The sequence below is a fragment of the Salvia splendens genome, chromosome 17, assembly GCF_004379255.2.
Source record: "Salvia splendens isolate huo1 chromosome 17, SspV2, whole genome shotgun sequence".
Lineage (NCBI taxonomy): Eukaryota > Viridiplantae > Streptophyta > Magnoliopsida > Lamiales > Lamiaceae > Salvia > Salvia splendens.
In genome coordinates this window covers 18,511,954-18,527,391 of record NC_056048.1, presented here as the reverse complement: position 1 = coordinate 18,527,391, position 15,438 = coordinate 18,511,954, and the positions used below count along the sequence as shown (strand labels likewise).

Sequence of the window (15,438 nt, the reverse complement as noted above, 5' to 3'; positions counted from 1 at the left end):
CAGTGTACCGAATGGATATTTTTGCAAAAGATAAAAAAAATCGAGAGAGGAAGGAAGAAGAAGTGTGTATGATTGTGGATTTAGTTATGAATTTGGTTCATGCAAAAGGTACTGCCGTGTTTATAGGAAAAATGGATAACACACACTTCCATCAGCATTAAAATAATTCGGCCTGACCCAGTCACTGTCATTATCCTACAACATTAAAATAAATTCTTTTCTTAGAGAAAATGATGTAACTGTTTAAAGATTCCTCTTGCAACAGAAGAAAAAAAGTTGATTCGATACATCATGACTTGATATTTTATATCCCATTGTCTTGAGTAACAATTCAAATTTGATGCATTTTGTTTTTTCCAATTTCATTTGCTAGCGCACATAATTACTCTTAGCATCTAAATACAAAAATTTGTTTGTAGTGGATTATTAATAATTAATTTTATGGTGACTCATTATATTATAAAAATTTCTATATTTATGTATTGTTACATATAATATTAAAATAATGAATCCGAAACAATCCAAGATTTGTTTTAATATATAGCAACGGTTAAAAATATGAACACTGCCACTAATCATATTTAAATCCAACAAATTCTCTACCGGTTTTAGAAGCTAACCCTCATGCAAGCTTCGTTGCTGACCTACCAAAATATTACCACTAATAATTAGGCATATTAGTTACTTCATATACATATTGGTTTGTAGTGAAGAGGAAGAAAAATGCTAGTGCAAAGCTTTATAGAGAGGCTTAGGCCCCTTGTGGGGAGCAAGGGCTGGGATTACATCGTGTTATGGAAGCTTAGCGATGATAACAGGTTACAAAATTAATTAATTAACCTAAGTCCTAGCCATGTAGGTCTTGATTATTGTACTGTTTGAGTTTTGAAGGTCGATTGAGTTGAAGGATTGCTGTTGCGCTGGACGGGATAACAACGCGCACGAGCTTGGTTTCGATGTTTCTTCTAGCCCTCCTTGTAGAGATGTGATGTATCCTCATCCAAGGGTCAAGTCCTGTGATTTACTAGACCTCATTCCTTCATCCATGGTCCTCGATTCTGGGTAAGTATCTAACTAGTTGGACTTTTTTCTGATCGGTTGGACCAGCCTTCTATCCAACTGGCCAAATTTAAAGCCTCATTCTTTTTTTCAGTTTCCGTCGAGACAGGGTCAGTTAAATTTGGCTAATTTTTTCAATTCTATCTGATATTGTTATAGTATTTTATTTTTCTTTCATTTTCCAACAAATAGATTCAGTCCTGGATATTAATTGATGTTGTAATATATTTGTAGAGTGCATGCACAAACCTTGTGTTCAAACCAACCTAGTTGGCTCAATTACTCACACAGCACAGATTCAAGCCTCTCATCACAAGTAGGTTCATTTTGAAGATTTCACTTTTTTTCTTTAATGTTATGATCCGTTTTTCTAACTGTAGGAAGCAATTGGAACTCGAGTTTTGATCCCGTTGTCTGTGGGACTAGTGGAGCTGTTCGTGGCTGAAGAGGTTAGCAATACTGTTGAACTTGAAAACATGATAGTTATGATTAGAGATTAGAGAGTAACATATGGTGATGTGTAGGTGGCTGAAGACAAAGGGGTGATGGATCTGATCCGGGTGCAGTGCAGCATCGCGTTGGAGCAGCAGACAATGAGCAACTCGGGGACAACGAATTCCTTCTCCTCAGCCCTCTTCCAGCAGCAGATGTCATCACCTGACTTGCCTAATGACATCTCTGTTGACAGGATCCAGCTCTCTGACAGCATGTTCCTCGAAGGGGACCATTGCATCTTCACCCCATCGATGGAGAACGCATTCCAGGAGGCGAGCAGGGGGACCAAGTGGGTGGAGGAGGACAACAGATCTGATGATTCGGACGAGGATGATCCCAAGTACAGGAGGAGGAGTGGGAAGGGGCCCCAGTCGAAGAATCTGGAGGCCGAGAGGAAGAGGAGGAAGAAGCTAAATGACAGGCTTTACGCCCTACGTGCACTGGTGCCTAACATCTCCAAGGTAAGTAAGGCCTAACTAATCACTACCAGGCCGGGGACGCGTGTAATAAGTTATATATATTATATAAGGATGTATTCAGATTCATACCCTAAATATATGCAAAACACAAACACTTGTCAGTCCATTGGATCTTGTGATCTAACGGTTAAATTAATGTCACTGTGTCATCTAATAATATAGATATACTTGTGATGCAGTTGGACAGAGCCTCGATCCTAGGGGATGCGATTGAGTATGTGAAGGAGCTGCAGAAGCAGGCGGACGACTTGAAGCTGAAGCTGGAGCTGGAGCAGCAGTCAGACGATGATCATGATGAGAGTGCAAAGAAGACAGCGGAGGAAGGCTCGTTTCCACAGATTCAGAAACGCGGCCCTAAGCGTGAGCAGGAGAGCCTCTCCACTGGCTATCATACAAACAAGAGTGATCAGCAGATGGAGGTATAATACTCAGATATCATTACTAGTAGGTTTTTATGAATTACTACATATTGTTTGGTGATTGATGATGAATTTGTGCAGCCTCAAGTGGAGGTGTACCAAGTAGATGGGAAGGAGTTCTTTGTCAAGGTTTTTTGTGAACATAAATGTGGTGGTTTTGTGAGATTGATAGAGGCCTTGTATGCAATGGGACTCGAAGTAGACAATGTCAACACAACGAGGCACACTTGCTTGGCTTCCACCATCTTTAAAGTTGAGGTAAAATATACTAAATAAATTCAACAATTTCTACCGCTAACTCTTCTATCTTTGAGTTATCTGGTCTAAAATGATCTAAAATGCCTGTTCTTATCATGTTTTACCGTGTCTATCTTAGAGGAAGAATGAGGAGACTGTGGAAGCTGACGATGTGAAGGAGTCGTTGCTGGAGCTTACTAGGAATCCATGGCCGAATAACGGTGCAGATGTGGAATCGGAAACCGGGAACGACATGGATGCTATGAATCACTACTGCCACATGAATTCTCGACATCATCTACATTGATTTACTCTCTCTTTTATTCTCTCCCAAAGCTAGTAAAAACACACACACACAGTCATAGAATAATGAGACTATTCCTTACTTTATGCATGGAAAGTGTTGATGGATTTGTTGTTTGCCACATGCCTTATTTACTAATATGAAATCACCTTCAATCGATTAGCGTTGTTTTTTAGAGGAACGAAATCGGGATTTCGAATTTTCTATTAAGTCTTGCTATTTTTTTCTCTATTATTTCGGAATCTTCAACATATTAAGCAACTAAAAAATTCAATTCCCCCATGCTCCATTTACACTATTGAGTTATTTTGTTTGCTTTTCAAAAAATTTCTAATTTATCCTGTATTTTGAAAACATCTTTCACTATTTCGTATCCATCATTTCAACTAAAATTTCCATACCAACACCCCATGATAATATTTTTATCTCTTATTTGAGTGAATTTAAAAATTAGAAATGATAAATTTCTTTTTTCTAGAAAATGATTGAAAAGAAAGAAGGATTTAAATGGAGAGAGTTTTCTCGCCCTTCATGTTTCACAAATGAGAATGCAGAAAATATCAAATCGGATTCATATGATCCAAAAATATAAAAAGAGAAAGAAATGAAATCAACTTTTCATAGATTGATTCTTCAAACTACACAAACATGAAATTCTCGCTATTTATACAAAAGCTAACGGGCTAATAAAGCAAGTAACATATCTAACTAACTTTCTAACTAACACTTCATTCCTATCTAGAAGCTGACGAGGCATCTACTCAGCAGCTGACTAGATGCTGACGCAGCATGCATGACAAACCATGCCACCTTATTCTTCAACTTCCATCTTTACTTCTCTCAAATTCTCAAGCTGCATGAACATATCTTCATCATCTTTCACATGCCCCTTCAAGATGGATTATACAAGCTTTCAAAATTCATCTTGCTTAATATAGAGCGGAATGCCAACGTTCCCAATGGTTTGGTGAAGATATCTGCTAGCTGGAGATTAATTCTGATGTGTAACGGTTTTATCACACCTTCTAAAAACTTCTCACTTATTGTATGACAATCGATCTCAATGTGCTTCGTTCTCATAGAAGACATGGTTTGAGCATATATGAATTGCTGACTGATTATCACAGTATAAGGGAACAACTTTCTCTACTTTCACTCCAAAGTCATTGAGAAGAGCTACAACCCACACTACTTCGCAGGTCGCTTGAGCCATGGCTCTATACTCAGCTTGATGACCGAGATATAGTGTTTTGCTTCTTTGCTTTCCATGATATCATCGAGGTTCTAAGGAAAAGACAATAAGCAGTTATTGATTTCCTTGTATCTGGGCATGCAGCCCAATCTATATCAGAGAAAAGATACTCAAGTTTATCTTGCTACTGCTTGAGTAAAATAGACCATGTCCCAGTGAACTTTTCAAATATCTGAGGATCTTTTCAGCAGCTTCCCAATGAGCATCACTCAGATTGGATACATATTGGCTCAGTTTATGCACTGCAAAAGTCACATCTGGTCTAGTGATGCATAGATACAACAATCTTCCACTGAGTCTCCTATATTTTGATGCATCTTTCAAAGTTGTGCCTGAATCCAGCTTTAGTTTTCTAAGAGGATCCATGGGCACTGCAGATGGTTTGCAGCCAAGCATTCCTGTGTCTCTCAATAAATCCACTGTATATTTTCTTTTAGAAATCAGTATTCCTTTCTTGTTCCTTGCAATCTCAAGTCCAAGAAAATATTTAGGAACTCCCAAATCTTTGAATTTAAAGTGCTGTGACAAGAAAACTTGAAATCTTCAGTCATTTCTGGATGAGTATTAGCAATTAGGATGTCATCAACATATACTACTATCCCAAAGAAACCATTATCATCATTCTTGATGAAAAAAGAATGATCAGAAGACTGCTGCAGCCCAAAACCCTTCAACGCTTCAGGGAATTTCAAGTACCATTGTCTTGATGCTTGTTTTAGACCATATAGAGATTTCTTTAATTTACCCACAATTGTTGACTCTGAGTTTGCTCCTTCAAAAGACTGCCAATATACATCATATCCTAGAGGCAGAGTCAAATAAATATCCTCCTCCAAGTCACCATAGAGGAAGGCATTATTTATGTCAAGGTGAGACAAAGACCATCCCTTGATAGCAGCCAAAGCAAGAAACATTTTCATTGTTGTGAGTTTAGCTAGAGGAGAAAAAGTATTCAACAAGTCCACACCCTCAAGTTGAGTGAACCCCTTAGCTACTAATCTAGCTTTATATCGCTCCACTGCAGCATCTGGATTGTACTTGACCTTATAAACCCATTTGCAATCAATATGGATTTTACCAGGAGGCAAGACAGTAACAAACCGAGTGTCAGTTCTTGAAAAAGCTGCTAGCTCATCTTGCATTGCTTGCTGCCACTCTTTGTATTGGGAGGCTGGGTTGTATGTGGCAGGTTCATATACGGCTGACATGGGCACTATGTATTTTAAGTACTCAGGAGAGAGTTTGGATAGACTGAAATAGGAAGAGATAGGATAGGGAGATGAGGAAGTGACTGAGTTGCATATGGAGTCAGTGAGATGGGCAGGTTGTTTTATGATCCTGCCACTTCTGGAACTATTGGGATTATTTAGGAGGGAAGTGATGAGATTTGTGTCTAGGTCAGGAGATATATGTGAGGGAGTTTCTGTATCTGCAGAAATTTGTAGATAAACGGGAAAGGCTGAAGGAGAAAAGTGAGAGAATGGAAAAACATCCTCATGGAAAGTGACATTTCTTGTGACTATTTCTTGCATAGAATCTAAGTCAATGAGTTTGCACCCCTTGTAATCAAAGGGATATCCAAACAGAGCACCCTTAACAGCTCTAGGTGAAAATTTTCCCTACCCCTTTGTGAAGTGGAGGCATAACAGAGACAATCAATGACTTTCAAATAGGAATAAGATGGTGTTTTTGGAAGAGAACTTGAAATGGTGTCATATTATCTAGTAAGACGGATGAGGGTATTCTATATATCAGATATGAGGTTGTGAGAATGCAATCTCCCCAAAAATGAATAGGGAGAAAAGACTGAAATAGTAGGCTACGAGCAACATTCAGGAGGCGTTGATATTTTCTTTCTACCCGGGCATTTTGTTGAGGAGTTTCAACACCTGAATGTTGAATGACAGTTCCAAAAGAGGACTATAGGGAGGGAATATTCAGCTCAGGAGCATTATCACAACGAATAGCTTTTATCTTTTTGGAGAATTGGGTGTGAACTACATTGAAAACTGTGGAAGTAGCTCCAACGTCAGATTTGCTATGCATCAAGAAAGTCCAGACTAATCTAGAGCAATCATCAACTATGGTGAGTAAATATTTGAACTCATGACTAGTAAAAGGGCTAAAAGGACCCCTGATATCACGGTGTATAAGATCAAAGCAACTGATGGCAATAGAATCCAACTTTGAAAAAGATAAGTGCATTTGCTTAGCAAGAGGGCAGATATCACACAATGAAGGAGTTTTATTAGGGAAATTAAGAACATCAGACATGGATTTGAGTTTTCCAAAAGATAAATGCCCCAACCTCTTATGCCAAACATCTATACTAACAACGAAATTAGCACAAGGAATATCAACAGAAGATACAAGAGTTGAAGGGATAACAGAACCTTCAATTTTCTTGGAATCAGAAACATCAAGGGTATACAAATTGCCCAATCTGTTACCCTCCCAATCACAGTTTCATGAGAAGTTCTCTGGATTTCAATGAAATTATGAGTGAAAATGACAGTACATGGCAGAGAAGAAGTGAAGGAGTTCATAGAAATGAGATTGAAAGAAAAAGTAGACACATATAGGACACAATAAAGAGTGATGGAAGGTGTCAAATGCACAGTTCCGATATGTGTGACAGGAGCTATTGTACCATTAGGTCACAGAGGCATTTTCAATAGGTGAAAATGATTTAAAAATGGATAAATCACAACACACATGATGTGAGACCCTGTGTCTTAGAGACAAACAAGATAGGATTTGGTAATGGAGTTAATAGATGTGGTAAACAAAGTAGTACATGTAAAAAGAGTACAGTGAGATGATGATGGAATGTTTGGTACGACAAAAGTGGAAGGATTTGGTGAAGGAGATGGAGCAAAAGTGGCAGCAACAACAAGTTCAGACTGGAGCAGATTTTTTTGAGCTGCTGGCATTGTTGTGTAGATGGCATAGTAGCCGGTGGAGTAAAAGCAAATTTGTCACATGAATCATCAATGCTATCCTCCACAAAGTTAACTGACTTAGATTCCTTAGCACCGAATATATACTTCCCCTTTCCAAAACCGGGAGGAAAACCATGGAAAATAAAACATTTATTAACTATGTGGTTAGTTTTACCACAATGTGAGCAAAGTCTTCACCTATTGTAAGACTGAGATCTTGCAGCATTTGTCGAATATGGCTGCTCACTCATAGAAGGAGATATGGCAGGTGAGTAGCCATCAATAGTGCGCTGCCTTTCCTCCTGCAAAACAAGTGAGAAAACTTTAGATAGAGGAGAAATTGGAATCATAGAGAGAATGTTCAGTCGGATCTGAGAGAAAATAGGATTTAGTCCAATAAAAAACTGCATCATGCACTCTTGCTCTTGATACTTATGCCACTTCAAGGCACTATTGCATCTGCAATTTTCACCAATGCACCAAGCAATAGGTTGTCATAGAGAGAATATTCAGTCGGATCTGAGAGAAAATAGGATTTAGTCTGATCAAAAACTGCATCATGCACTCTTGCTCTTGATACTTATGCCACTTCGAGGCACTATTGCATCTGCAATTTTCACCAATGCACCAAGCAATAGGTTGAGAATGCTTTAATTCATCCCATACAATCCGGAGATTTATGAAGTAGATGCTAACATCTTCTTATCCTTGAGTGAGAGACATGATGCGGTGCCTAAATTGATAATCTCGTGCAAAATCGAGCTGAGAGAAAGGGATACACAGATCCGACCAGATCTCATGAGCATCTTCAAGATACATTATGCTGGAGCAGATCCGAGGAGATATAGAGTTGTGAAGCCAAGAAACCTGCTAGGGTTTGAATCCCTTTGCATAGTGGAAGACTTGTACAAAATAAATACATCAGACGTAGGATCTATTTGACGGATTATGGGATCAATCAATTCACATATTAACACAGAATTTCATGCTAGAACGCAAATAGTTCATGCTTAAAGAAAATAAATCCTAAAACATGAATTCTACGGTTTAGAGTTACTGATTTGATTCTCCAAAGAATCATCGATTGCTTGCGCCTTCTCCACGATGATCTTCAATACTAGGCCACAGAGCTTCTAACTGGTTCCCGAAATGTATTTTGAAATCAGTGTGGGCTGATTTATCAAAATACTAGGACTCGAATAAAGAAGATAGAAATTCCTCACGGAGAAGGAGAGCTGAAATTTCCGTCCCCTTCTCTTATTAGGAGTGGTCGAAATTTTCTAAAAAATCATTTTCTATTTTCTGTCTCATTTATTCTCCTATTTATAATAGTTATATATTGGGCACAATCAGGGATCTATGGAGGTTTGGATGTGGCCTCCCCCAATTAGCTTTACTAATTAAATTGAACCTACAATTTAATACAAGCTTATATTGGAATATTATTATCAGCCACTATAGTAATAATATTGCACTGCCCATCCAAATCTGAAACTACAAGTAATCCGGGTTTCCATTTTATTAGTGTCTGCAATGGACTTAATGTTAGAGTTTGTATACTAGAAATCACCTTTCAAGTGATTGAATACTGTAAAAACTCTTATTTTATTTTTCAATGAATAAAACAAATTATTTTTGTCATAATGTTGTTATGTTTTACATTTAATGGATGTTTATTGCATGTTTAAATATATAACTAACTTAACAAAGTCTAAGTCTTTGTTTTAGTAGACCAGTAGTGGGCGTCGTCCACTTTAAGGTAACACGGCCAGTTCTGAATAAAGAAAAATAAGAATTTCACAACCCAGATAGGCCTAGACTACCTATCGTGAAAGGTTGCAATGTCAGTTCGCATATTTCTAAGCCTTACTGAAATAAGATGACGTTGGTGTGGTAGAACACTTAATTGGATCTAACACAGATGCAAGTTTTTATGCTATCTACTGAAAGACGAGGTCTTGATAATTATTTATTTCTTAATCAATGTACGTTAGCATTGAGCATACGGTATTGATTATGCACTACTTTGACTTACCAAATGGTGCGGGTTTTTCGCAACCCAATAATCCTGGTATATTCAGTAGTGGTGATTAATATCTAGCGGTGCTAGAATTGCTATTATGTTGAATCGTGCGCGAGGTGAGTCTCGTTTGATAACGTCCTCAAGAGGAGCTCGAAATAAGGTTTTATTATTCGGAACCTAGCTAGTTGGAGTTTGATTACTCTATGAATAATAAATAAGCGTTTCTTACCGAGTCCACTTTTGGAATTAATAAGATGTTAATTAATTAAGTCTATAGCAGACACTAATTAATTAATGGATATTTCTATCTTAAGCGCGGGAAATGATTGACAAATAATGGAAACCCGGATTACTTATAATTTTGGATTTGGATGGTCAGTACAATAATACTTCTGTAGAGGCTGCTCGTAATTTTCCAATATAAGCTTATATTAAATTGTGGGTTCAATTTAATTAGTAAAAAGCCAACTTGGGGAGGTCATATCCAAAACCTTCCATAGATCCCTTTCTGGGTCCAATACTTGACTTAATATAAATAGGAGAATAAAGGAGACATAAAATACACTTTATTTTTCATCAAAATTTTCGTCCCTCTCCTATTCCTCATAGGGGACGATTTTTCTCCTCTGTGAGATAGGTTTTCTGTCTTCTTTATTTAAGTCCCAGTATTCTGGTGAGATCAGCCCATCCTGATATCAGCATACAGTCCCGGAACCAGTCAGAAGATCCGCGGTCTAGTACTCAAGATCTTCACGTGGAGAAGGAGCTATCTTCGATTCTTTGGAAAATCATCAAGGTAAAATGGCTAATCCGTAGAAGAGCATGTTTTATGTTTCAATTACACTTAAAGCATGGTCTTATTTGAGTTATGAGCATGATACATGTGATAATTGCGCGAATAGATTATGTCTAAATAATCTGCTAAATAGATCACTTTCATTATCTGATTTATTTGATGCACGCTTCCGCTGTCAACCCCAACAATTAATTAATTAACATCTTATTTATTCCAAGAGTGGACTCAGCAAGAAACACTTATTTATTATTCATGGAATAATTAAATTCCAACTGGCTAGTTTCTGAATAATAAAACCTTGTTTCGAGCTCCACTTGAGGACATTATCAAACGAGACTCAGGGGCAAATGAGTAACAGCTGAAAACACCCGACCGGGTTTTCTGTCTGGATCCCGTAAGTTGCTCGAAACACCCGACCGGGTGTTTTGGCAAATGAAAAACACCCGGCCGGGCGAACCTACTGGAATTTTCCTCAAAATCCACCTCGGCTCGTTCAGTCTATTTTTGGCCCGTTTCAACCTGTTTTCATCACAAAACTACGACAAACTCATTAACTCACTTAATTAGTGTATATGTTGTGAAAAACCTATATTAAACACCTTAGCTCATCAAAAGCACTACCTAATCACCCACAAAACAATCCTAAACTATGAGTTTGTCACATACTATTGCATCGCAGCCACGCCGGGAACAACAAATTATCATCGCGCGCCCGAAGAAGGATGCCATTGACAAAGGCGATCTTATTCTTTGCCAAAAGCGCAGTGTTCACTAATCTACTCCAATTAATGTAATTGAAGCCGGTGAGCACATGAGGAACAAGTTGAAGGCTCGGATTATCGTTAGGAGGACGATAATACGGACTCGAACTATCCTCCATCGGAGGAACAACATTCGCATTGCCACCACACGGCATGACGAAGAAGTAAAGAGTGATTGATAAGCGGAAGGATTCAAATCACAACTGGCATCAACATCGAATTCATATGATCCAAAAATATGAAAAGAGAAAGAAATGAAATCAACATTTCATAGATTGATTCTTCAAACTATACAAATATGAAATTCTCGCTATTTATACAAAAGCTAATGAGCTAAGAAAGCAAGTACATATCTAACTAACCTATCTAGAAGCTGACGAGGCATCTACTCAGCAGCTGACTAGACGCTGACGCAGTATGCATGACAAACCATGCCACCTTATTCTTCAACTTTCATCTTTACCTCTCTAAAATGCTCAAGCTGCATGAACATATCTTCATCATCTTTCATAGAGAAATTATAAAATTCTTTTCTTCTAGAAAATGATAGAAAAGAAAGAAGGATTTAAATGGAGAGATTTTTTCGTCCTTCATATTTCATTGATAAATTTACAACTTATCAGCACTTTGCATGCATACAAACTTTACTAGTAAATTATAGTACTACCAAACTTGAAATAATTATTTTAGATGGAAAATATCATATTTTTTTATTTATTTATGTGGAATTCAAGCATGCAAATATCTAAAACTATATAAAATGTGAATTTTGGCCATATTTTGAAATATTTATAAATTATGGGATGAATTTCAATATTTATAAAATGATATAATCAATGTAGAGAATGAAGGTTAATTAGAAAAAAAAGTTCATCCATTTGCTTCTATTTTATAATATTATTTTACAATTCATAATGATATTTATGGACATTTAATGTTGCCAGGTGGAATAGTTAATTGGTTTCACTACCCAAAGACATGCAGAATATGTGTAATAGTATGTCATAATAATTTTTTAAAAGATTAGTAATCCTCATCTAAAATTTATAAATTTTCAAATTCATTCCCATAAATAAGAAGATAAATTAACCTTTCATTCTCTACAATGATTATGACATGGAACTATAAAATTCATAATTTAAAAAATAAACATATCGATAGTAAAAGCATATATACTATTTTTAATATGCATACAAATTGCACCTAGCTTATGATTAAACAAAATCTAATACTTCCATATAGATTGTCTGTGGAAATATAAGAAAAGAAAAGACAAATATTAAGTTCTATCTTAGTATAAGAAATAATGTGTTTCCCCCATAAAGTCTTGACCCCATCAATCAATGAAATTAATTATTCAGTTTTTTTAACGTTTTTTTTTTCTTCATATTAACAGGTTTGATTGTAGGAAGTTAATTCATTTTATTGCTATAATGAATGGAAGAAGTAAAAGTTTTTGAAAGAGACTTCTATTTTGCTACTATAAATATATGGTATTTGATAGCATATAATCCACACATTTCTATCTTTTTCTCATTATATTCTTTGTTGAACTTTTTGCAGAGAATTGATTCGATTTTAGGTGTTCTCTTGACTCTCCATCGATATTGGTTTAATATGAAGTTAGTTTTCTACATGATTGATTTTTATTGTATATTATTAATGTTTGTTAACATTCTCGATTCTTCACATTTTATTTTGTTACTTTAGTATTATCTAAATTGTTTAGTTATTTTTTTTATTATTTATTGAATGCCTATTTTTAAAATTTGTTGTTATTAAAGTGCGTTGTACAGAACAAAATAGTCACAAGTTAATTTGGTATAGTATTGATTTAAAACCTATTTATTTACATTATAGAATTTTTATATAGAAAGTAATTCATGAGATGTTATAGTTTCGACTGATTCTAATATATTATTTTTATTAGTATATTATATTTAATTGATCATTAAATTAATACTGTAACTAGTATAATTGGAATATTTTGTTATAGGTGATGTAAGTGCATTCATTTTTTCTTCTTGGAGCTTAATCAAATGATGTTTCAAATATCCCCTTTCATGTATTGTGAATTAGAGCTCTCCAAATTTTTATAATTTGTTATAAATTATTTCAAGTTTATGGTATGTGATAAGTCTCATTCTAGGCCTTATTACTGGTCAGTATAACGTGCTTAATTTGATTATATCTGCAAAATAGTTGCTAAAGTGTGCAGGAAAAGGGTATCAGTCAGTACGAAAGGGTTCGGACAACTCAAGTGAAAAGAGCGCCAGAAGGGTGCAATACTGACCAGGATGCATGCGAAAAAGGCTAGAGATGGAGAAGAAGGATTGCTGGGAAGGATCAACCACAAACAAGGGCAAAAGAGTCATTTCACGAAGAGAGTCTACCCTAAAAAGCAAGGGCAAGCCTCCCTATAAAAGGAAGCCACTTGGAGAGAGAAAGAGGGGATCGACACTTAGTTAGAATTTTCTCTATCGGTAGATAAATTCCTTCAACATCGTCCAAATTCTTCTCGTCCCTCACCACAACCATGGTCACTGAAGTTCCAAAGTCCACCGGAGATAGGGCTGGCAATTTTTGACACGACACGATAACACGACACGAACCGGCACGAAAATAATGGGTTTGGGTCAGAGCTTATTGGGTTCGTGTCCTTATCGGGTCGACCCGTTAAGGACACGAAAATTTCGTGTCGTGTTCGTGTCGTGTTCGTGTCGGGTTCGTGTTATCCGTTAACAATACGTGTTCGTGTCGTGTTCGTGTCGTGTTCGTGTTATCCGTTAACAAATAATATTTTAATATTATTAATTCTTATTATTTTCATTTTTAATAGGTTTAACCGTTATCAGGTCGTGTTGTTATCGAGTCGTTATCGTGTCATCTCGTGTACGTGTTGTTATCGTGTCGTGTTGACCCGAATTGGTTCGTGTCGTTAATGGGTTCGTGTCGTGTTCGTGTCGTGTTCGTGTCTGAGGGTTTCGTGTCGTGTTCGTGTTTGAGGTTTTCTTAACGGGTCGTGTTCGTGTTTGTTGTTATCGTGTTCGTGTCGTTATCGTGTCGACACGATAACGGCCCGACACGCACGATTTGCCACCCCTAACCGGAGAATCGCATCGTTCCAGCCAGTTCATTTCGTAGTCGTAGCAGTTTCATCGCCCGGAGTGGCAAAACAATCTTTATTCGCCTTCCTAGTTAATCTTTACTTGTTTTCCTTTCGTTGGATCTGTTGCATTTTCAGTACTTGTTATCTTTTGAAGTGTTTTGTTGGGATCCAAATGTTTTATGCAATGAAGTTGTTTTTATGCATCTCTTTCGGTTTGAATTTGTTTCATTCTGCCTAGGTAGCTTAGATCTAGTTGTCGCGATAATTTCTAAGTGTTTAAAACATGATTTCATTTGGAGTTGCTCGATCTGAGATTGTTAGTTAAGTTTGTTGTTTAGATTTAGTTTCCGAAGTGATTAAGTGCAAAATCCGAGTTTACGTGAATTCTGTCACCTTGCATGTCGCCCAGTAAGTGTAATTCTTGATTTCACTCGATTAATCTTCGAATTTTAGAGTGTTAATTTGTGGATCTGAATTGTGAAGTTGTTAATCTGTAAGTGTCACCCATGGAATCTGAGTTTGTTTGATTTTGTGAATACTTGTTGAAGAAGACAACATCCACATTCAAGTTTGGAACCACTTTTGCTTTTTAGTTACTTTTTGCTTTTGTCCTTTACTTTTCTTGTTGGTACCCTACAGACCTGACAGTGTAGCCACCAACCCACCACATTTTCTCTGATATTCCGTTTAGCCTTTTATAGTAACTAACTACTTTCCACATGTCCCTGAACACTGTGTCCCCACTCTCACGTACACAGCTACATGTCAATCACTTTCACGCCACCCAGTCAGTAGAGTACCACCTTTAATTCCTGTCTAGATAGAATCTCAACCCAAACGTGGTAGCTAACCAAACCCCTCCAGATTATCACCACAATTACCAAAGCGCGTCCATCTCTGTGGGATTCGACCCTTACCTCCACTATACTAACCAGTAGAAGTGGGTTGAGGAATTTATTGATGCCGAGTTCAGGTTGGTTGGGATTTCTATCCTGATCAGAAGGGAACACCCTTGCTTAACACGACACCGTGAACCTTCACGCATTTCAAATGGCGCCATTGCCGAGGATGGATGGCGTTATTAACTGCTATTGTGCATGATATTTTGGCGTATATATTGTGCATACCTTTTCTCTTTTCTTTTTCTTTCAGTTTATGAGAAGTAGTTCAGCTCCTGACCATTGGAAGCCGAAGATACCCCAACGAGGGACTATACTCATGACCACTCGTTCTTGCCTGTCGACAGCCCTGTCTGACCTAGGCACGAGTAGTGACGAAGAGCAAGACACCATAGAAGGAGGAATACCAGAACTGGTGCTACAATTGGAAGGTAACCCAAGGAGGATGGCTGCCCAAGTAGACGATGACCCAGAGATCGGATCGCTGAACGCGCATGCCGACGGAGAACCGCCGCAAGCCATAGTTGTCACCCCAGGACAGACAGCCTGTGATGTGAAGCCCCATGTTATCGCAATTCTACCCACGTACTGTGGGAAGAGCTATGAAGGGACCTACGAGTTCCTTCATGAGTTCTGTAAGATTTGTAAGGCACATAGAAGGCC

General features: G+C 37.3%; 1 protein-coding gene across 1 annotated transcript; it reads left to right on the top strand.

Moving 5' to 3' along the window:
- The first annotated feature begins 710 nt into the window (after positions 1-710).
- Positions 711-3,155, top strand: LOC121773747 (transcription factor ABORTED MICROSPORES). Its single transcript, XM_042170660.1, has 8 exons — positions 711-818; positions 892-1,062; positions 1,294-1,375; positions 1,440-1,508; positions 1,584-2,015; positions 2,213-2,452; positions 2,534-2,710; positions 2,829-3,155. Exons 1-8 carry the CDS (start codon positions 724-726, stop codon positions 2,994-2,996), a joined length of 1,434 nt encoding a protein of 477 aa, XP_042026594.1. The 5' UTR covers positions 711-723; the 3' UTR covers positions 2,997-3,155.
- Positions 3,156-15,438: the final 12,283 nt, after the last annotated feature.